The following is a 23946-nucleotide window of genomic DNA, read 5'->3' on the forward strand; positions in this document are numbered from 1 at the left end:
TTCAAGGTGAAAGATGCAATATTGCAAAGATGTCAACTTTACCTTATAGGTTCAATGTAATTCCTCCCCCCCAAAAAAATCTCAGTAGGACTTTTTTTCAAAAAATTGACAAGCTGATTTGAAAATCTGTAAGAAAATGCAAAAGGTCAAGAATAACTAACGCAATCTTAAAGAACAAAGTTGAATGATTTACAGTATCATATCAGGACTTATTCTAAGGCTCTAATTTAGACAAGATGGTATTGGTGGTTCATGGACAGAAAAACTGACCCATGTAACAGAAGAGAAAGTCTAGAAATAGACCCACACGTATACAATCACCAGATTTATCATAAAAGTGACACTACAGTGCAGTGGAAAAAGGATGATTTTTTTAAAAACAGCACTATAATGGGACTCTATGGATACTACCTAAGGACAGCATATAACTTAATGGTCAAATACAGTACAGGCATTCTCCCTAAAAGTAGGAACAATTTAACATTGTATTAGAGGTGAGGGGCTGGGAATAGAGCAAGTTAAAATGCCAGAAGCTTTCCTTTTTAATCAACACTTAGCTGTTTTTCTTGAATGAATGCTCCTTAGATTGTCGCAAGCCTTTAGTTTCTAGAATTCTGAAAAGGTTGATTTTGACAATTTTTGCCAGTGTTCTCATTGCTTTTTATGGAAGAGCCAGTTTTTGGAGGTCCTTATTCTGCCATTTTGGAAGTTGCCCATTTTACTCCTGATATTGGGTAGGGAAGTATCAAAGAGACAGCCTAGCGGACGCAATGAGTGTGAAGTACATTCCTTTCTGCCCGCATTGTCAGTAACTCCACTTCCTCCTGATCAGGTTCAATTACTCCAGCCAGGATGGTGATTCGTTCTTGTCTGCTGGCCTCTTGGCACAAGGAGCCTCAAATTACTGGGAAACCTCAGTAGGTTAAAGTTTAATGGATCTATTAATTGTGTCTCCTGATGAAAGTTCCCCTGATAGGAAGCAGCCCTCTAGAGCCGGGGTCCCCAACCCCCGGGCCTGTTCGGAACCGGGCCGCACAGCAGGTGAGCGGCTGGCGAGTGAGCAAGTTTCATCTGCCTCTCTGCATCGCTCGCATTACCGCCTGAACCTTCCCCCCCGTCCGTGGAAAAACTGTCTTCCACGACACCGGTCCCTGGTGCCAAAAAGGTTGGGGAGCGTTGCTCTAGAGCAGAGTTGTGGGGATGGGAAGCACATGGATCAGTGGAGACAGAAAGTGGGTGTATTAATTTCCTACTGCTGCTATAATAAATTACCGCAAACTTAGTGGTTTAAAACAACACATTTATTCTCTTAAATTATGGCGATCAGAAATCTAAAATCAAGGTGTCAGCAAGGCTGCGTTTCTCCTGAAGGCTTTGGGAGAGAATCCATTTGCCTTTTTCAGTTTCTGGAGGCTCTGCCTACATTCCTTGGCTCATGGTCTCTTCCTTACATCACTCCATCCTGCTTTGGTCATCAGATCTCCTACTACTTGCTCCCATCTCCCTCTTACAAGGACCTCTGAGATTATACTGGGTCCACCTGGATCATCAAGGCTATTCTCCCCATCTTAATCACACCTGCCAAGTCCCTTTTACCATGTAAGATCACATATTCACAGGTTCTGGGTATTAGGACACGGACGTATTTGGGGGCCATTATTTAGCCTACAAGGGGAATTCTACCTTTTCATTCCCAGACTTGCATTTTCTGTCTATACTGGACATGGCACTATATAATAAGTTTGATTTAGTATACTGAGTCCTGGTGGACGGCATCCCATCTTCACATCTTCCAAGCTTTTGCTGAAGTTTCAAAAGGATTTTTCACCACTCCACCGGGCCAGCATTTTCTAGGTTCTGGAGTATGTGATAGGACCAGTGAACCCCATGGTCATGAAACAGTCCTTTGCTGTAAAGTAGGTCCCTAGGTCAAAGGCAATATTATGCAGGATACATATTGATGGATCAAACACTTGTAAACCCTTGGACAAGTAGTCTAGCCAACATCTTGTGGGCAGGAAAGGCAAACTCATACCTGGAGACAGGAAGATTCTAGTAAAGGTCAGTCAGTGTCCTTCCAGGATAGGAGCCCAATGTAATCAACTTGCTACCAAGTAGCTGCTTGGTTTCCTTGAGGGATGCTATTGTATCAAGGGCTCAGTGCTGAACATGAGGGAGTGGCCACTTGGTGAGTGGAAGCTGTGCTGTTGGCCTCTTGCTCACCTGCATCCCTGGGACATGACAATGTACATGAGCCCATTGTGCCAGTACTAGGACAGCTGATGGCTGCGGTTGCTGAAGTACTGGCCAAGTCTGTTTACCTGGTTGTTGAGTGCCTGTTCTGTGGTGGATTATCCTGGTAGGCATTGTCATACAACACAAAAGTTCTTTACTCATGTGCCGAATCCCGCAGATTTCTCCACTGCTTCTTCTCCAGGCTTCCCTGTCCCTGATCTAATCTTTTTCATGCCAGGCCCCTGATCATCTAACCAACTTATTTGCCACTTTCCAAGAAGATATATTCTTACTTCAAGCCACTTCTTTTTCCACACAAAGTGGATGACCAGGAATACTGCCCCAAATTCTGCCTTTTTGGAGAATTCACCTGTCTTTTAACAGCGCTCCTGATTTGGGCTGTAGGGCAGAAGTCTATTTTAGTTTTGAACCCATATTCCAATAAACCCACCGGTGAACTTAGCTTGGGCTTTTTTGTCCTGAATCAGCTAGACAAAATAGCCTCTCAAGCAGCCGCAGTTGTGAACTGAGGGAGGGACCCTGGTTCAAGTGTTATACGTATGATATGGGAGTCTGGACCATCTACCTATTCATCTCCCCCGGCCCTACTTGTCACCGATCCCAGGTGTACCGCTTCCACCTTATGATGGATCGACTTGGTGGGTCTGACAAAACCTAGCTCATGAAGGGTTACTTGATGTCCCATGAGATGCTCAGTTCCTACCAAGGCCCATCAGCATGCAAGGAGCCATTTTTGAGTGACGTGTGGGTCTCCACTGTAGATGCTTTGGCCTTGCTACAGAACCTAGAAGTCTACCTTGCGACTCTCCAGTTGGAGCTTGCCATAAACTCCCGTGGCTGCTATGCTTATCACAGATACTCTTGTCCCGTAGAATCTCCTGTATTGAATGGCCCATGCAATACGGCTCATTACACTGCAGCCTGTACCTGCTACAGAGCCTTTATGTGCTCTGGATCCCACTGAAGACTGGCAGCCTTCCAGTCACCCAGTATATGAGTCGGAGCAGAATTCTCAAGTTCTGAATTCCCACAAAGAAGCCTGGAGCTTGGTGTGCATTCTTGGTGGCCAATTATTGATAAAATGAGTGAGATGCAAAAATTTGTTCTTTGCTACGAAGGAGACATCTTGACATTCAAGCAGACCACTGGACCCTAAAAATTTCACTGATGTAAAAGGTTGCTTGTTCTTATTAGTGATTATTTCCTATCCTTGGGAGTATAATATGCTAGCTACTTATTGTTTACCTGGCCCAAGTAGTAATGATGTCATGAATGTAACAGGTCAGTGTGACATTCTGTGGAAGGTTCAGATGGTCTAGATCTCTTCAGACTATATTATGATAGAGGGTGGGCAAGTACTGTTCTCTGTCCTATATGAATGCAAACTGCTTCCCATCCCACACCCTCAGCACCCAGTTCAACAGACTCTCACGGCTCCTGTTGGTACATGTAGGTTAGGTCCTGCATCTCCTTTGGCACATAGGCCCATTTGAAGGTGCTGAAAGTAGACACACAAAGTGAAGGGAAAGGAGCTGCAGGACAGCTGCTTCACCATGGTGCTGCAGAACTGCTTTGTTTTTTCCATAAAGTTTTGCTACTTTTATTTGAATTTTGAAACTGTACGTTTAGCTTTGATCTTAAAATAAAATTCAATTACTAAAAGAAAAAAAGGGAAACTAGGACAGTCTATCCATCTGTATCTACCTACCTACCTAATATGTGTGTGTTATGCCAAAATTCAGTTTTAGCCTCATATTCAATATTTTCTACTTACCTTGGATTCAACCTTGACCTTTAAAAACCCAAAGAGACAAATACCTATTTTCTTACTGTTTCTGGCCTCTCTGAAATCGTGTGTGATTGTTGGTCAGGAAATCTTGCAAGTTATTATATCTAATCAGAAAGATATCATTGCTAATATTTTAATATTCATTTTATAATATAGGTAAGCATTCTAAACAATTGTGGCAAGAAATTCTTATGTGCTTTACATGTTGAAACATTGTGTCAGCTGAAGTATGTATATTATTGCTAGAGTGAATTTCATCAAAAATAATGATTGTGAAAGCTAGTACATTTACGTCAAAACAATTATTATAAACTTCTAAATAGTTAAAAAAATTGACAAAATTTATGAAACAACGGCCCTCAAGGCATCGGACATAGGCGATGAAGAGCAATGGTCCATGAGAGGTGGAAAACAAACCAGGTGAGCCATACAATTGCTCCAACTTACAGCCTGGAGAAGTTTTCCAGGCTGTGGCACGAGGATGGAGTGGAGGCCAGCAGTCTGACTCCCTGAGGTGAGGAGGTGAGTCCTGGGAGCCCAAGTAAGTAGAGTTCACAGGGTAGAATGCCAGGGAGGAGAAAGCCGCACACAAAGGGAACTCCAGAGATCTGCTGACCGTTGCCTTAGAAGTTTTCAGCTGAGTAATGATCAGCCCACATGACAGGAAACTACCAAAAGCCAACAAAAGACCCACCAGAAAGGATTATAGGAAAAAATACTCAGAGCTCACACCACACAGGATAATTCCTGTTCCTACGTACAGCAAGAGTGGAAAATCTCATAATTCACAAGGCGTCAGAGAACGAAGAAAGGTCTTGCTTCAATAATGGAAAAAAATTAATCCTAGACTATATGCTGCTCTAACAAATGCTTAAAAGCAAGACTCAAAAAGATCAAACTGTTTCCAAGTAACCTAACTGTATTCCAGAACAAAACTCAAAAATGCTTTTAAAAATATGAAAATAGTTTTAATCATTTAAAATAATAGTTTAGTTTGAAAATGACTAGATTTATGGCTTGCCCATGTGAAGTGGCTGCACCTTGAGGCTGTTCAGAGTGACATATACTGGGTTTCTTCTCACACGTGTGCCCAGGGTGGAAGAAACTGAATTAAAAATGCTTTTTCTGGGCTTCCCTGGTGGCGCAGTGGTTGAGAGTCCGCCTGCCGATGCAGGGGACATGGGTTCGTGCCCCGGCCCGGGAAGATCCCACATGCCGCGGAGCGGCTGGGCCCGAGAGCCACGGCCGCTGGGCCTGTGTGTCCGGAGCCTGTGCTCCGCAATGGGAGAGGCCACAACAGTGAGAGGCCCGCGTACCACAAAAAAAAAAAAAAAAAAAAAAGCTTTTTCTATATATTAGTGTCTCATCGTTTTAAATTTCTGTTTGTACGTTTTAAATATATACATTATATTCGTGTATTAATACATGCATGTAATTTATTAAAATTATGGAGTGAATGAATAGAGCAGCTCACGGTTGAGGGAGTTTGATAAAATCATTATTATTGTTTTTAAATCACAACTTCTCCATCAAGTGGGTACATTAATCAGCAGCTAATACTAATGCCCGCAAAGGAAGCCTTTAGAGCTTTTACAAATTCCTGGATTGAGTTTGTAAGGACGCCATGAGCCTCCTGACCCCTTCAGTCTTTTTTCCTTGGTTCCACTAAATGTCTCTTCCAGGTCAGGCCATCCAGCAAGTGCTTGGAGAAAACTGTACTGTAAATGGATATACTCAGGTGGAGAAGAGGCTTAAGGGACCCTTATTCTCTCCCATCACACGTAACTCTGCGCACTCTCTCTCAGCTTAGGCATCCCTGCTTCTGCCTTCCCAGCCACCCACTCCACCTCCCAGAACCCAGATCCTACGTGTGCCTGTAAAAACCCACTTGTTTCTATATGTGCACTTAGTACACAGTACTGACATTGCTTCATTTGTGTCCATGTCACCAGATGGTGATTCCATTGTGGGCAGGACTCAGGTTTACTCACCTCTACGTCCCTGGCCCTCCGCACAGTGCCTGATGGGGAAATTCACAGAACATCCTAATAAACCAGTAAATGGCTTTCAAAATAAAGTCATTCTGCTGTAAGTAAAGCAGATGTGCAGCAATCTCTCACAGCCAAATTGGGAAATGGTAGTTCCCCTCATACAAAGACTGAAATATCCACGATATACCAGTCACTGTGATGACAGTTAACGTATGTTAACTCATTTAAACCCAACAACTTTCCTTCAGGATATGTTCAATTGTTAACTCCAGCACACAGACGAGGAAACGAAATCATGAGAGATTCATGACTTGCCTCAGGTCACATAGAAAATAGAGGAGCCAGGAGCTGAATGAGTGGAACCTAAATGCCACGAAGGCAGAGCCCATGTCAATCTTCTTTCCCCACTAACACTCAGGGCCTGATACGTATAACAAGTTGAATGAATTCATTTGGGTGCACGTGACATCGGCCGCCTCTCCCACAGCTTATGGCAGGAAGCTAACTCCTCAGCCCCTGGACATGCGGCTCCCTGACTCACCTTCCTCCCTGTTTCTCCCCCTGGATTGGCTCAAGCCCCGCCTGGCATCTTTAGCTTGAGGAGAGGATGCTGTAGGCACAGGTGTGAGAAGAAACCCAGTGTGTGAAATGAAGGCAAAGGCAGGAAGGCCGTTCTGTGGGATGGGAATGGAATCTAGCAGGCGCCCTCTGTGGGGTCACATGATAGCCAACATTTCCTGGGGGCCTACTCTGCACTAGACACTCTACTGTTTCATCCTTACAGCGACCCCCACCTTCAGCACATCTCTCACTGCTGCTGCTGTTCCAAATTGATCTAATGGCCACGCCCCAAACACTCTGAGCTTCCAAACTCTGCCACCTGTTAGTCTCTTCAACCAGCATCTGACTCCACTTAACAAAATCTCACCCTGTTTTTAAGAGCCAATTCAAACACTAGCTCTCTGAAGACCTCCTCATTCAATTCTCAGCTTTTTTTCCTTCCCCACCTTTACACTCCTACAACGAGCTATCACTCATACGGCACTTACTGCGTTCTGACTCTTGCAGCATTTGTGTTACGTCTGTTGCTAGCTTGGGAGCTCCTCAGAGACAGTATCTATTGCCTCTTCATACTTCCTGTGGCTCATGTTGATAGTAGGCATTTAATATTTCCAGAACAACACAAGCAGCACCAATCCTGTCCTTACTGGCACTGCTGCAAGAGAACAAGCAGCCCAGCCCAACCGCAGCCAGACAAATGCCAGGTACAATCAAAATCCTGATAAAGCCACACTTTACCTTTTTCCTTTTTTTGGCCTCGCCACACGGCTTGCGGGATCTCAGTTCCCCTACCAGGGACTGAACCCAGGCCATAGCAGTGAAAGCCTAGAATCCTAACCACTGGGCCACCAGGGAACTCCCAAACCACACTTTTCTGTATTTCCTTCATGAGGAAAACAAGCCCAGATGGCTTCAAAGTGCACCAAAACAAAGGTCTGAAAATTGATTCTCGACAATTAGTCATCCTAAAGGTAAACAGTGATTCCTTACATGTAGTCATTCCAACAGTAAACAATGGCACTGGCAGACAGCCATAAAATAAGGGGAGGCTTGGAAAACACAGTATCTCACATTCCTTAGAGCTCCTTATGTTGGCCCTGATGTTCTCGGCCAGGGAAGGAAGATGGAAAGGGAGTCTGAGGCCTGTAAAAATCTAAGATTTTAATTCAAACTTTAAAAATGAGCTAGCAATTGGCAGCTACTGCACTAGCTAGGGCTGGAAATCTAGTTTCCCTGCCCTAGTCATTTAAAGCAGTCATTCTTAACACTTTCTCTACTACAGTAAACCTAAGACACACCCTCCCCGCACCTACTCATTTAGGAATGCTAAAGTAGACGAATGGAGGTGATTTAAAGTAATTTTTGTCCTCTTCCCTCCCTAATTTAGTCAGTCATAATAACCAAGCAGCACCACCTGAATGCCTTGCTTTGGACTCCAATGCTCAGACTCATTGATTTTACTTCTCAAATCCATTCACCTCCCACTGCCACCACCCTAGTCCGAGCCACCATCACCTCATGCCTGAACCGCCACAGAAGCCTCCTCGCCCGTCTCCCTGCTTCCATCCTGGCCCCACTCAGGTGAGTTCCCATACTGTAGCTGCAGTGATTTTGGAAACAGCACTGCGTCCTTCACTCTAAAATAACCAATGCCCTGTGTATAACTATTTATTAGGTGACAGCCATGTGAGACCTTGCCAAGAATCCCTCATTTTGCAAATGAGAAAATTCAAGGCCAAAGGAATACTAGAACCATGTACCCCAGGTTAGATAGAACTGAGGTCAGAATTCAGAACTCACGATTGCACAGTCAGGCCTCATTTCAATGAGCCACACTACTTCTTCCAGATACGTAGCTCATTCTGTAGGGTGTTAATGGAAGACAAATGAAATAATATGCATTGATTTAGAGCAACAAAATATTAAAATAGATTACCAGGAGACAAGAGGGGTGAGGCCCCAGCCTGAGTTGATGCTTTAAGGGTCACTCACACGTAGATCCTCCTGTCTCAGGATCCACCTTCTCTAGCCAACTAGAGGACAGGGGCGGCATTCCAGATCCAGGACTATGTGATCCACGTGGGGAGCATAGGATTTCACTGGTTGGATATGCAGGATTTGCGTCTTCCACGGTTTCCCGTACACCTGTTGAAGAAGAGTGGCAATTCGAGTTTCTGCAGCTTCTGCCCACCTTTGCCACTCCGGCTTGGTGGCGGCTGACAGCATTTTTCTCCTAGAATCACTGGCAGCTCCATTTTTCAACTGGTTGGTGATCATTTGCTGAGGAGAAGACCAATACTCCTTTTCCATTTCACTGCTTCCAGGAGGCTGGAGAGTCTTCCCTGGGAAAGATTCCACATTTTGGTGAATATGCAAAATGCCTCCAGCATCCTGTCTTAGCGTTTGGCAGGCAATGGGCCAGCCTTCTTCAGAGCTGGGAATAAGCCCCAGGTTCACCCTGTCCGCAATGTTTGAGAGCTTCAGTTTTCTGTTATCCCCAAAGTGTATCTGGCATCGATCAGCTACTCCATTGAGCTCAAGGTTATTTCTCAGAGCAACTACAGCATGGGGGTTCCACTCGCAGGCATGGACGAAGGCTGCACCAGCATGAACTAGGAAAGGCAAGGTAAAATAACCAATCCCTGCATACAGATCCACCAGCACTTCTCCAGCACAGGGCAGCGATGCCACACGAAGCTTCTCAGTGATGTTTCCGAAGGAGAACATGCACTGGGTCACGTCAAACTTATATCGGATCCCATTATCCACATGCTCCACCCAGCCATGGTCGCCCAGCAGCAGATTCACTGCTGGAGTTCGAGTGCCATCCGGTGACACCCGCCCTCGTTTGGCCAAACGCTGGACGCCAAGTGCCGAGGCAACCGTCTCCCAGAGTTCTGGTTCCAAGTTTCTCCATTGCTTGGCTTGGAAACAGTCCTCACTCAGCAACAAGAGGTCGCCATGTCGTTGCCAAGATCGGGGCAGATCAGCCTCCAGCTGAGCTGACCACGTCACTCCGCGGCCCTCTACCCAGCGACTCACCTCAAGACACAGCCTTTGGGCAGGTGAACAAGCCTGGGCCTTCTTTGAAGGAACAGGATTCAGGAGCTGCGTTACCACACAGGTGCTGCCTGGAGCCACACGATTCCTCAGCTCCCGCAGGTGCTGCTCAGTGAGGGCCTCTCCCAGCACCGGTAGCGCCACGGTGCCATCCAACATCTTTTCCACACGGTGCTGTCTCTCCAGGAGTTTCTGCTTCTCGAGATATTCCCTGTATCGCTGGGTAAACCGAGGTTCAGTCACAACTGCGACAACAGCCGCGGACTTCCCGCCTGCTCTGTCCATGTTGCTGGCGCCGCATTCCCTGCGATTCCCTCCGCGAGACTCGGAGACCTCTCACCTCCGTCCGTACATCCAAGCCCAAAGCCGGAAAACAGGCGCGTACGCCGCTGGCTGGGGCCGGAAGTGACGTTAGACCGGCAAGGCGGAACTATAAGATATCGCGCTTGTTGATGAATGGCGTCGACGTTGCCGTTGCCGTGTGAGGCCGCTGCCGCCATCTTTGTTGTGGCCAATCGTTACTTGTTCCTGCCTAAGGGGAAATTAATAACAAGAAGGGATTCTGCCGGCTTAAAAACTTCAAATTAGTTGGTATCCTCCAGAACCCTCAGATACTCTCTGCAATGCTGCTCACATATCAAAAGAAAGAAGTGAACCTGGAATGATGCAATGAATTCGGAGAAAGCCTTCCCTTAGTCCCGTGCTGCACCTAAGTCTGGCGCCTAAATCTGGCACCTAAATCTCAGCCTGAGATGGAACTGTTCCTTTGGCTAAACACATTCTAGCGACACCAGTCTCCTTTCGCTTCCTTTATAAAATTGGCCAAACCTTTTCTTGTGCTCTTGCCTTTGTACTTGCTGTCCCCTTTGTCTGAAATGCCCTTCCCCTAGAAAATACAGTGGCTGGTGATTTGTCTGAAGGTCATCTTCTTGTGAGGCCTTCATTAAACACTCTCTTCCCTCCACATTATGCCTATTTAACACTGTAATTTCTTCTTTAGCTCTTGTTTTGCTATTTATTTGTTTATACTTAAAAGCCCCTCTCCCCTGGTAGCAAATAATGTTCTCATGGATAAGGGATATTCTTTTTCTGTTTACTGCTATGGCCCCAGCATCTTGTATAGTTCCTGGCCATGAGTAATGGCTTGGCAAATACTATAGTTATTAAGAGAATGATTGCTTTGAGCACAAACAGGCTTGAACATGTTCATACTTATTTAACTATTAACCCATTCCATAAATGTAGAAATGACCATAAATTCAGACAAAGGTTGATACACTAAAATGGTCCTTGTTGTTTTAAACCTAAAGATGAAAGGTTAAAAGAATTACGGTACATCCTTTTGATGGAAATATTACACAATTATGATGATCATCATATGAAATTTTAATGACATGGGATGTTACTCGTATTGCAGTGCTAATTGCAAAATCTATAATTGTGCCTTAGATCATGGCATATTATTAATTTTTGTACATAAATTTATTAGGGTATGCTCTAATATGTGAACATTGACCACTGAGATTCCCTGTAATGTGATGCAATTACAGATGATTCCATTTTCTTTTATACATTTTCTCTAGTTATAAATTGTATATGATGAACAAATGTTACTTTTATTTACTAGAAAAATCTGCAGAAAATCTATGATGCAGTCAGGAAAAATTTTTTCTGAGTCTCAAACAAATCAAAACTCCCTTTAGTTTATTATTTATAGCAGGGGATGGAAGAAGTCATATCTTACAAAATGTTCTTTTTCTAGGTTTCCTTCTGTTCCAACGTCAGTCTGACATCTTGCAACAATAATTAAACTAAGGTCATACAAACTTTGACCCAGACTACACCTTACTTTTAACCTGAGGTAAACAACCTATGGGGGGATATGATTGAAAGCCAGCAATGTCTGAGTGCTGGAAGTGGTCCTTTTAAAATTGCAGATTTACAAATGAGCCACACTTGTAGATGGCCACTTTGATCCCCGTCACTCAAGCACATGACCTCACTTTCCCCACCAGTTCCATCACTTGAACTCATTAAAATCAGAACAAAGCAAAAGTAACCAGCAATGACCATAATAAACAAGCTTGTAGACAACCCATGAGTTCAAATACAGGAGGATAGTTACTTAGTAAAGGAGAAGTAGGCTAGGGAGATTAGCTGGAGAGGAGAGAGGAGGTTGGGCAAACTTTTTCACAAACTGACCCTCCCAGAGTGGCCAGAAAGATCTAATTCCACCTTCTCAGTCACAGAGACCTCACCTGGAGATGCGTTTGTATAACCATCTCTTCTTGATGAGACGCCAGCATACTGAAGACCAAGGGATCACATGCCTCACAAGAGGCTACATTCAATCCTTTAAGGGCTTTCCCCCCTGTAGGAATGAGGTTCTGAACTGTGTTGGGCTGGCTGTATATACAAGAGCTTTCGTCCACAGCTTGAGATATCCTGGAGCCTGAAAATAAGGAGGAGTAATTGCTTCCCTTTAATTATTTTTCTCTTCCTACCTTTCTTCACTCTGCGGGCTGCACCTGGAATGCCTTTCCCTTCCACTGGGTCCCTCTTCTTTTGTTCATTCATTTCAGCATCACTTCTGCATATTTTGAACACCAACTATTTGCTAATCTCCCCAAGTGCTAAGCTCATTAAAGCACAGAGAATTGAATAAGATGCAGTTCTTGCCTTCACACAACTCAATTTTGTGTTATTGGTACATTCGCAAATAAGTTTAAATGTTACTGGAGTTTCAGTTTCTTCATGCTTTGTGAGTGTGGAGAAGAGATCAAGCCCTCCTTCTCTTACCTTTTGAAGAACACATCCTGTTGCTTTTCCTCCTCCCTCACTGAATGCTTCTTTTTATGGGTATAATGGTCTACCATTTCCTCCCTACGTGGTGTCTCCCAGGCACTTCAAACTCAACACTTCCAAAATGCACTCACTTCTCCCCACTTCTCTTTAGCTCGTGAAATGCCCCTGCCAGTCTCCTAGACACTCACGTCAGAAACCTGGGACTTTTACTTATGCCTTGTTCTTGCCCTCGGTGTTTAAAACAAAGCCATCTCCATTTTTGATGGACTTGATCCGCCTTGACATAGTTCCACAGGGAATCTCCATCTCTCTGTCCACAGTAACATTGCCCTAGACCTTGTCTCACAGCTTCCTGAATGGACATCTGCCTGTGTTTATTTCACTGATAACACACTATTACTTGACTCCATTTATGTTATGTCAATGTATTTTTTTCATAGACTTAAAAAAAATGTAATTGACTTATAATTAACATAAAGTATTATATTATTTTCAGGTGTACAGCATAGTGATTTGATATTTTTATACATTATGAAATGATTACTGCAATAGGACTAGTAACCATCTGTCACCATACAAAGTTGTTACAATATTATTGACTGTATTCTCTATGTGTACATTACCTCCCTGTGACTTATTTTTCTTATAGATGGAACTTTGTACCTCTTAATCCCCTTCATCTATTTCATCCATCCTCCTTCCCCCTCTCCCCCCTGGCAACCACCAGTTTGTCCTCTGTGTCTATGAGTCTGTTCTCTTTTGTTATGTTTCTTCATTTGTTTTGTTTTTTAGATTCCACTTTAAGTAATATCATAGGATATTTGTTTTTCTCTCTGACTTATTTCACTTAGCATAATACTCTCCAGGTCCATCTATTTTGCTGTAAATGGCAAGATTTCATTCTCTTTTATGGCTGAGTAATAATCCATTGTATATATGTATAACATATCTTCTTTATCCATTCATCTATGAATGGACACTTAGGTTGCTTCCATAGCTATTGTAAATAGTGCTGCAATGAACATATGGGTACATATATCTTTTCAAATTAGTGTTTTTGTTTTCTTCAGATAAATATCCAGAGATGTAATTATTGGATCATATGGTAGCTCTATTTTTAATTTTTTGAGGAACCTCCATACTGTTTTCCATAGTGGCTGCACCAGTTTACACTCCCACCAACAGTGCACAAAGGTTCTGTTTTCTTCACATCCTTGCCAATACCTGTTTCTTGTCTTTTTGTTGATAGACATTCTGACAGGTGTGAGGTGATATCTCATTGTGGTTTTGATTTGCATTTCCCTGATGATTAGTGATGCTGATCATCTTTTCATGTGCTGTTGACCATATGTATATATTCTTTGGAAAAATGTCTATTAAGGCCCTCTGCCCATGTTTTAAATGGCCTGTTTGACTTTTTGATATTGAGTTGTAGTTCTTTATATATTTTGGGTATCAACACCTTGTTGAATATATCATTTGCAAATCTCTTTGCCCTTCCAGTAGGTTGCATTTTCATTTTGTTGATGGTTTCCTTCGCTGTGCAAAAGACTTTTTAGTTTAATGTAGTCCCATTTGTTTATTTTGTCACCCTTTTTTTGCCCTGCCTGAGGAGACATATCCAAAAAAATATTGCTAAAGACTGACGTCAAGGAGGTTATAGCTTGTTTTCTTCTAGGAGTTTTATGATTTCAGGTCTTATATTAAGTCTTTAATCCATTTTGAGTTTATTTTTGTACATGGTGTAAGAAAGTAGTCCAGTTTCATTCTTCTGCAGGTATATCTAAATGCATGGCCTTTTATTCCCTTGTATTCAACACACACTCTCTCTCTTCGTTGCAGCTCACATTCATGACTGCTCTCACGGCAGTCTCACCTGGTTCTTCCTGAGATTTCAGGCCAATGGGCACATCCTCAGGAAAACTCTCTCTAACCTCCTACCCATCTCCCCTATAAGTCAAATCCTTATCAACGATTTTCATAGCACCATGCTCTTCTCTTATACCCTTCCCAACTTTTTCTTTTTTTTCTGTTTTAATAATACTTTTCCATTTTTAAGTTTGATTAGTGGCTATCTCCCCCCAAGTATGTATGTTTGAAGGGGCCAGGAGCTGGATTTCCCCTCATTATCATATTTCCTTATTGCATTTAGGAGGGCCCACCACACATAGTACATCCTCATAAAGTATTTGTAGAATGAACACATAAGTGAGTGAATGAATGAATGAATGAGGAAAGGAAAGAAGAAAGACCTGCAGTTTATGGTCAGAAAGAATTTTAGTTCCAAAATACTGCCACTAGATGGCAGCAATAACCAGCAGCAAAGTAGTCGAAGCCTCTGAATTCTTTGGTTTCAGATGGTTTGGATTTTCCCGGCTTCTCAGGGGTCGTACCCTTTCCCATGGGCCTTTTTTCATCAATCTCTATTAGACATCCCTTATTGACATGGTTAATCCGGATGTGTGAGTGTATTTGGCGACAAGTAACGGAAACCTCCAAAATAGCGGTTCCGCAGTGGGTGGAGAGGCATATATATCTTAATATAAACGTCCAGGGCTGGTGTAGCTGTTCAGGAAAATCCTCAGCAACCCAGGCTCCTTCTCAGCCTCAGTGTGACCCTTGAAGAATAGGGCAGAGCAAGAAGAAATAAGAAATGCCCACCATGTGGACTTCCGCCTACCCCTCTGGGACAGAAGGGTCTTATTGCCAACACTCCCCCCACCACCGACTGCTGGGGAGGCTGGGAAGTGGGTTGGTTTTACTTTCTGATTATGGAAATAATCGAGATGCATAAAGAAGAGTGAGCGAAAGTCAGGCATTCCTGTAGGCAATAGGTGAAAGAGCCCCTGGAAACAACAAAGAGGTTCTGGAGAAGGATTTAGAATGAATGACAGGAAGGAGACATAAGAGCCAAGAACAGCATCTATGGAAAAAGTGTTAATAAAATGTATAGTTTACCTAAAAGGCTGAACTGACTCTTGTTGCTTTCATCTTCACCCAGCAAACTCCTATGTGTTTCTCAAAATTCCAATTCAGATTGGGGGGGTCACCTTTTTCAGGAAGTCCTTCCAGGCTTCTCTCTCCTTTTCCTCCCATCTGGGTTTTTTTAAGGACAATGTAAAACCAAAGATTTTAAGTTGTTTTTAATAGTGGCACTGAGGAAAATAATAATGTTTAACAAGTGCTTACCATGTGCCAAGCACTGATGTCAATGTTTTATATTAATTAGCCTTTCCAAGAACTCTATGAGGTGTGTACTATTATTGTTTGTGTTTTAAAGAAAGCAATATTGAGGTTGTCACACAGCTAGGAAGTGGTGGAGCCAGGACTCGCATAAAGGCCAGCTGACTCCTGAGTCTACATTTTTAACCACCGTCCCTATGCTGCTTTGAAGAACAATTTGGCAACACTGATTTTCACAGGGCTCCAAAATGATGCAATGCACCCCACGAGTATGCAAGAGGGTCCTAGTGGGTAAATACTAAATTTTTCTTATTTTGATTTATTTTTTATATCTCATATCTTTAATTTCTATATCTGCATATATTTAGTAAAGTACATAATACATTAGTACTGTAACTCTTTTCCAAAATTTATAAATAAAAATTTAGGTACATAGTTTAGAGCTCTCTGGATTAGAGCTGCTGGCTTAAAAGCGTGGGACCAGTGAATAGAGTGGTGCAGTCTGAATGTACATGTATTACCAGGTGTCTCCACCAGGGGGTGCATTCATGGGAAAACAGACGGGTGCTTAGAGATGGCATCACTCTGGGTGGGTGTAGTGAGGGCTCTGAACACACTCCCCACCTTCCTTCTGCCCACTGGATGCTTCTTACCCACCTGGCCAGTCCACTCACCTGCAGGCTTTAGGAAATCACTAAAGAAGATGACCTATCACAGCCCAGGGAAAATGCTGAAGGGCATTCCTATCCCTCATCTCTCCCTACACCCTCCTCACCTTGAAACTCAGCTCAGGCATCACCCCTCCTACCTTCCCAACCATGCTCCCTCCCTCCCTCCCTCCCTCCCTCTACCACACCCTCACGTCTGGAGGAACTCATGCCTCTGCTAGGGTGCCCTTAAAAGCTCTGTTCATTTCTCACACGTGGCACATGCCACTGAGTACAGAGATCTACCTGGCTGGACAGTGACCCCTTCAAGATCAGGGGTCCATGTTTTCTCTCTGTCCTGACCCTCAGCACAGCGCCTGGGTGAGGAGGTGCACAGTAGGTAACTATTCATTGAGAAATGACTTTTCAGAGTCAGGTCGTTCTGCTTTCAGGCGACTAGAGGTGTAGCTGCCTCACCAGCTGAGTTAAGGCGTGTGTACACAACGCTCACCCTCGGCATAGCAGCAGCTGGTGAGTTTCTTTCCCATCCTCAGAAGCAGATTTACTGTGACAGTAAGGAAGCTAAAGCTTCAGGTCCCCTCACTTGCACAGGCCCCTTCCAAAGGCCCTGCATGGGGCCCTTCACCATCGTTTCACAAGGTCATGTGTTTTTGTAAAATTTGCAAAAGTAAGATGTCTTCACCACAAATGGTTAAGATCGCTGGGTCACTCCATGCCACCTTCCCCTCTGGCCCACTTCCCTTTTTGTAGAGTGACCCTGGAGTGGCTGCAGGCATTCTGGGAACCAAGTAGGTTAAGTTGAGAATACATGTAGTTTTGGGTTAGTGGGATACATTTACGCACTTGCAGTCACTTCTGTGTGTGGTTAGGTTCTAGCTAGCCATTCAAGTTGGGAGTAGTTTCCAGGAGTATTCCTATGTTTGGCTCCTGACTCACGGGCATCTTGACACAGTGCAGGCCAGCTGTCCCATGGTGACTTGAGTGTGTTCTCTGGTGCTGGGCACTGGAAGGATATGGGCCATGGAGGAGAAACCAGGTTTCAAAAGTAAGAGATCAGTAACTAGAGTGCAGAAAATTCTTTTAATCTTCAGACAGGTACAATTTTAAATGTCGGATTTGGTTCTTGACAATGTCTGGTTAAAATGGAATTTCTCTCCTGCTAGGAATATACTCAATAATGCAGCACATATAATCATAAATACACCATACATTAAAAAAATTTTAAGAGTAGTGTATCTAGCCCAGAAAAAACTGTAATTGGAAAAGATACATGCACCCCTATTTCATAGCAGCACTATTTACAATAGCCAAGACATGGAAACAACCTAAATGTCCATCAACAGATGACTGAATAAAGAAGATGTGATATATATATATATATATACACACACACACACATACATACACATGGTGGAATACTACTCAGCCATTAAAAAGAATGAAATAATGCCATTTGCAACTACGTGGACGGACATAGAGCTCATCATATGAAGCGAAGTAAGTCAGAAAGAGAAAGACAAATACCATATGACATCACTTATATGTGGAATCTAAAATACTACACAAATGAACATATCTACGAAACAAAAACAGACTTACAGATATAAAGAACAGATTTGTGGTTGCCAAACTGGGAGTTTGGGATTAACAGATGCAAACTGCTATATATAGGACAGATAAACAACAAGGTCCTACTGTACAGCACAGGGAACTATATTCAATATCCTGTGATGAACCATATGGAAAAGAACACGAAAAAGAATATATATGTATAACTGAGTCACTTTGCTGTACAGCAGAAATTAAACACAACATTGTAAATCAACTATACTTCAATAAAATTTTAAAAAGAGTATGGTACCTAGTGAAAAATCACATTCAACACAAGGTCACACTCTTCCAATTTAAAAACACACAGGACTCATTAAACTGCCTGAATGGGGGAGTTCCTGGCTGTCCAGTGGTTAGGACTCGCTGCTTTCACTGATGTGGCCCAGGTTCAGTCCCTGGTAGTGGAACTAGGATCCCACAAGCCGCACAGTGCAGCCAAGAAACAAACAAACAAACAAACAAAAACTGCCTGAATGGAAGAGCAAAGCACAAAGCTGCAGCCTCATGTTCCAGCCTCCCTGTCTTAGTCGTTCTACATTCACCCTCCAACCTCAGGAGTATTCCACTTTATTGGTTTAGATCTCATTTTGGTAGAATAGAGCAAAAGCATAAAGAAATATCCCACAAGAAGAAACTGGCTCTAGGACAAGAACACTGCCCTTAGTCATAAGAAGGGAAGGAATGAAAGGGCAGCCTGGCTATCAGATGGTGGCAGCACGGTCAGTAGCAGCAGGCAAAGACACACACCCTACGGTTAGGGGTCACCTTAGCCCTCCTTTGAGTTTCCCAAAGAATCACCTGTCACTCAACCCATTTGTCTTAAGTAAGCCTAACAGGTAATCTCTCTGAAAATGTGATTGGCTCCTTTTTTTAAACCAAGTGGTTGCTGACTGAGGATTTTCCAAAATGTAATATTTCTTGTGTAAATCAAAATAAGAAAAGAAAAATCCAGCATTACACTTCCCTATGCCAACTACGTCAGTGCAGCTCAAGACAGAAAATTAAATAGGACAGGGCCAAAACACACTTTTCCCATAAAAACTCCTCTCTTGGCCATGAATGGCCCCGGACACTTACCCACTACATTTAGAACAAGTAGGGGCTGCTTTATTTTCTGTAATTCGACTTAATTTCTAACCTCAAGGTTCCCTTCCTCCCAACTGATAGAAAATTAAACTCATTCCTGGAGATCTTCCCACTGAGGATTAGGCCATAGTTTTGGAGACCCTCCTGACACCTGGAACTTTGACATGATTTCAAAATTATGATGATGCCAAAGTATTGAGTAACGAGGTTTCATCTGCGACTACGATTGTCTGCATCTGCCTGGCCTCCTGGGGCTCCCACCGCACTTGGGTGGGTCAGGGGACTTTGGGGGAGCCTCCCTGTCTTGTCATTTGCCCAGACAAACCCAGGGGCCATTCTGGAATGTGGGGCCTGTTTCCCTCTTCACCCAGGACCTATAGCACCTTTCTCCTCTCTCATTTCCCCATCCCAAATTTTTGCAGAATTTCCCTTTTTAAATCTTGCCCCCAGGCTTCCTGCTGATGGAAGAAATTTTCACATACCGAGGTAAGAGGAAGTCATTCTGGCTTCTACATTACTTAAATTGAACTTTAACATGCTAACTAGAACAGCCTGTTTTGTGGCTTATCAAACATACATCATACATCTTCTTCGACCAATAAAGAAAAGGGTGCATTGGCCAGAAGTACAGAATGTTGATTTTAAAGAAAAAGATGAAATGCCTCCCTTCCTGGGATGGCTGTGTTAGTCCTCCTTCAACGATAAGCCTCCCTTCCCAGGTGTCAACGCCATAGGGGCTCGCTGTGTACGTGCTGATCTGACCTTGTTGAAACCTTGAAGGAATGTACCCCTATCGTGTTTTTTTTTTTTTTTTTTGCGGTACGCGGGCCTCTCACTGCTGTGGCCTCTCCCGTTGCGGAGCACAGGCTCTGGACGCGCAGGTTCAGCGGCCATGGCTCACGGGCCCAGCCTATCCACGGCATGTAGGATCTTCCCAGACCGGGGCACGAACCCATGTCCCCTGCATCAGCAGGCGGACTCTCAACCACTGCGCCACCAGGGAAGCCCTCTTATTCTGTTTTTTGACTTGGGAATTAGGTATACTAGAGCCCACTTCACAGTTGTTGGGAGATTTACAGGAGAGGATAGTGCCGAGATGGCCACAGGTGTTTAATATCAACGAGGGGAGGAGAGCACATCTGTGGAGAGGCATTCCCAGTCTGCACCTGATCAGTTCACAGGGCACCAGGGGGAGATCCCTGGGGCAGCCCCCAACCCTGCCCCCTGGGGGCTCCATCCCAGGAAATGGCACTGCCACCTGCCCAGCTTTTCAAGAACAAGCTGTAGGAGTTGTCCATGCATCTTCCCTTTCCCAATCCTTACAACGATCCTTCAGCAGGTTCCATTTGTTCTAGGTTCAAAACATAAATACTTTGTGTCCTCAACTTTCCATCTCCATTGTCTTCAGCCTAGTTTAAGTCACCAGCACCTCTTGCCCAGATTCCTCTGGTCTTAAACTGGAGTCCCCATTTATACCTAGAATTCATTCTCTAGGCAGCAACCATGGCTCTCATTTTAAAACATGTCTAATCATGTCTCTCCCCCAACTTAAAACCCTCCAATGTCTTCTCATTGCTTTTAGGATAAAATCTAACTTACATGCTCCACAAAGCCCAGCATGATCTGACTACTGCCCAGCTGCACAAAATGGTCCCAGCCTCTGCTGTCTGTCAGCTCTTATATCAGCTTTTTCTCTTGGGGATGCTCTTCCTCATATCTGCACATGGTTCCCTCCTTCTCATCCTTGAGTCTCAGCTCAAACATTACTTCCTCATTCAGAGCAGCCTTACTTGCCCATCTTGATTAAACTGTCTTTTCCAAGTTGCATTTTCTCAACATCATGCTAATTTCCTGAGTGCATTCTCATGACCTGTTATCTTCTTCATTTGTTCATTACTTTTTTTTTTTTTTTTTTTTGCGGTACGCAGGCCTCTCACTGTTGCGGCCTCTCCCATTGCGGACCACAGGCTCCGGATGCGCAGGCTCCGGATGCGCAGGCTCAGCGGCCATGGGTCACGGGCCCAGCCGCTCCACGACATGTGGGATCTTCCCGGACCGGGGCACGAACCCGTGTCCCCTGCATCGGCAGGCGGACTCTCAACCACCGCGCCACCAGGGAAGCCCTGTTCATTACTTTTATATTGTGTATTTTCATTTCTTTCCACCAAGTCAGAGGGTTTGCCTGTCCTGTTCATCACTGTATCTCTCAGTGCTTAACACAGTGATCAGTACATAGTAAATATTTAATAAATGCTTCTTGAATGAATGAATACACAAATAAAGGAACCCATAAACGAATGAATGATTAAATAAATGATGTTTACTCTTGCTAACTTCCCATTGTCCTAAATCCAGCCCTGGACAAGAATCTCTTGCTTTGTTCTGCTAACCGATGTATATTGGGATAGGGTGGCCTGTTGAGAGACTCAGCCCATGAAAGGGGGCACTCAGAAGGAATCCGAGGACACAAACTGCAAGCACCAGAGATTTATCTTAGAATACTTCCTAAAGGGTCTCTTGACCGGAAGAGTGCACTCCAGACAATAAGGGGCACTGGCAATGCTGGAGCATCAAAGCTCCATACAAATGAATCCACAAGTTGCAGCGTTGGGTGACTGAGGGGCTACAGGCTCTGGTACGTGCACCTGGAGGAGAACATTCAGGTGTTTTGATGGTGCTGGTTTCCTGGGCCAGCCTGAGGAAATCAGTGGAAGAGGTGGCAAGGGGCAGCCCAGTTCAGTGTGGCTGCCCACAGAAGCACTCTACTTGGTAGCTCAGAGCTTCTAATGGAAAGGCTTTCCATCTCTGCTTCTTACATAAAGGCAGGCAGAGCCAAGGAGCGACTAAGGAACCTAGCCCAGCACCTGCAGGGCAGGGAAAGGTCTACAGGTCCCCTGGTTTACTATCAAATGAGCGTTAAACATGATTCTTCTTATTATTTAAGCAACACTCTTCTTCTTTTACATGGAATGCATTAAGAAAACCTTATATCCACACATATATGGTCAACTAATTTTCAACAAAGATGTCAAGAATACACAATGGGAAAAAGATACTCTCTTCAATAAATGCTGTTGGGAAAACTGAATATCCACATGCAAACGAATAAAATTGGACCCTTACCTTACACCATATACAAAAACGAACTCAAAATGGACTAAGACTTAAATGTAAGACCCGAAACCATAAAATTCCTAGGAGAAAACTCCTTGACATTGGTTCTTGGTAATGATTTCTTTGGATATGACATTAAAAGCATAGGTAACAAAAGCAAAATTAAACCAGTGAGATTACATCAAACTGTAACTGAGCAGGACCCTATGGGGCCTCCCTGGAACAGACTGCTCCCCCTCCCCCATGTCCTCTGCCTGCCTCTTGTCTGTACAAAAAACTTTAGCCAAAGAATAAATTTAATCAGAAAAATGAGAAAATACACAAACAAAGGAAAGCAGTCAAGCAAGACAAAATAATAATAGTTTAGCTATTAAACAAAGTCAAGGACCTTTAGTTTCTCCTCAAGGACTATAGATACTATTCTGACCCATATATTTTGAGCTGTTTTGCAGATACTGAAACCCCCCAGTAGAAGAAGTTAACTGTATGCTGACCACAAGCATGTAGACTCCAAACCAGTTAAAACCAGAAGGACTAGCTAACCAGAGATTTATGGCTCAGATAATGTTCCAATCACAATTGAGACATGACAGCTACTTAGAACCATGTGATGGAAATAATCGTCTATGAAAATAGAAGATTACCCCCTCCCTAGCACATAGCCCTTTCCTCTTTTCCCTATATAATCTCTGAACAAAACCTGGGGATTTGGGAGAATTAGTTTTTTGGGACATGAGTCCACCTTCTCCCTAGGATTGCCAGCTTCCTCAATAAAGCTGTCTTTCCTTTTACCCAACACTTGTCTGTCAGTGTTAGATTTATTGATTTATTGATTGGTTTATTTATTTTTGCCATGCCATACGGCTTGTGGGATCCTAGTTCCCCAACCAGGGATTGAACCCAGGCCCTCAGTGGTGAAAGCATAGAGTCTTAACCATTGGACCACCGGGGACGTTCCACAGTGTTAGATTCTTGAGTGATGAGCAGCTGAACCTGAGTTCAGTAACAAAACTAAAAGTCTTCTGCACACCAAAGGAAAATATCAACAAAATGAAAAGGCAGTCTATGGAATGAGAGAAAGTATTTGCAAACCATATATCTGATAAGGGGTTAATATCTAAAAAATATAAGGAACTCTTACAACTCAATAGTAAAACAAAACAAAACAAAACAAAAAGCCAAATATCCCAATTAAAAAATTGGTAAAGGAACTGAAGAGACATTTTACCAGAGAAGACATTCAAATTGTCAATAGGTTTATGAAGAGGTACTCAAGATCACAAATCATCAGAGAAATGCAAATCAAAACCACAATGAGATATCACCTCACACCTGGTAGGATGCCTATTATCAAAAAGACAAAAGACGGGCTTCCCAGGTGGTGCAGTGGTTAAGAATCCGCCTGCCAATGCGGGGGACATGGGTTCGAGCCCTGGTCTGGGAATATCCCACATGCCGGGGAGCAACTAAGCCCGTGTGCTACAACTGAGCCTGTGCTCTAGAGCCCGAGAGCCATAACTACTGAAGCCCGTGTGCCACAACTACTGAAGCCCACGTACCTAGAGCCTGTGCTCCACAACACGAGAAGCCACTGCGATGAGAAGCCTGCGCAACCCAACGAAGACCCAATGCAGCCAAAAGTAAATAAATTAAAAAAAAAAAAAAGACAAGAGACAACAAATGCTGGCAGAGGTGTGGAGAAAAGGGAAACCTTGTACACTGTTGGTGGAAATGTAAACTGGTACAACCTCTATGGAAAACAATATGGAGTTTCCTCAAGAAATTAAAAATAGAATTACCATATGATCCAGCAATCCCACTT

The 23946-nt window shown here is 43.6% G+C and overlaps 1 protein-coding gene across 1 annotated transcript; it reads right to left on the reverse strand.

Annotated features, from left to right (window-relative positions):
* Positions 1-1283: 1283 nt before the first annotated feature.
* On the reverse strand, positions 1284-12614 carry TYW2 (tRNA wybutosine-synthesizing protein 2). The gene is made up of 2 exons (XM_022554005.3): positions 8590-12614; positions 1284-8459 (listed from the first exon to the last, which is right to left on the reverse strand). Exon 1 carries the CDS (start codon positions 9940-9942, stop codon positions 8623-8625), a length of 1320 nt encoding a protein of 439 aa, XP_022409713.1. The 5' UTR covers positions 9943-12614; the 3' UTR covers positions 1284-8459; positions 8590-8622.
* Between the last annotated feature and the right edge of the window lie 11332 nt (positions 12615-23946).

Source organism: Delphinapterus leucas, chromosome 17 (assembly GCF_059928025.1).
Source record: "Delphinapterus leucas isolate spDelLeu-1000000601 "Yukka" chromosome 17, BTC_Dleu_Yukka2, whole genome shotgun sequence".
Taxonomy (NCBI): Eukaryota; Metazoa; Chordata; class Mammalia; order Artiodactyla; family Monodontidae; genus Delphinapterus; species Delphinapterus leucas.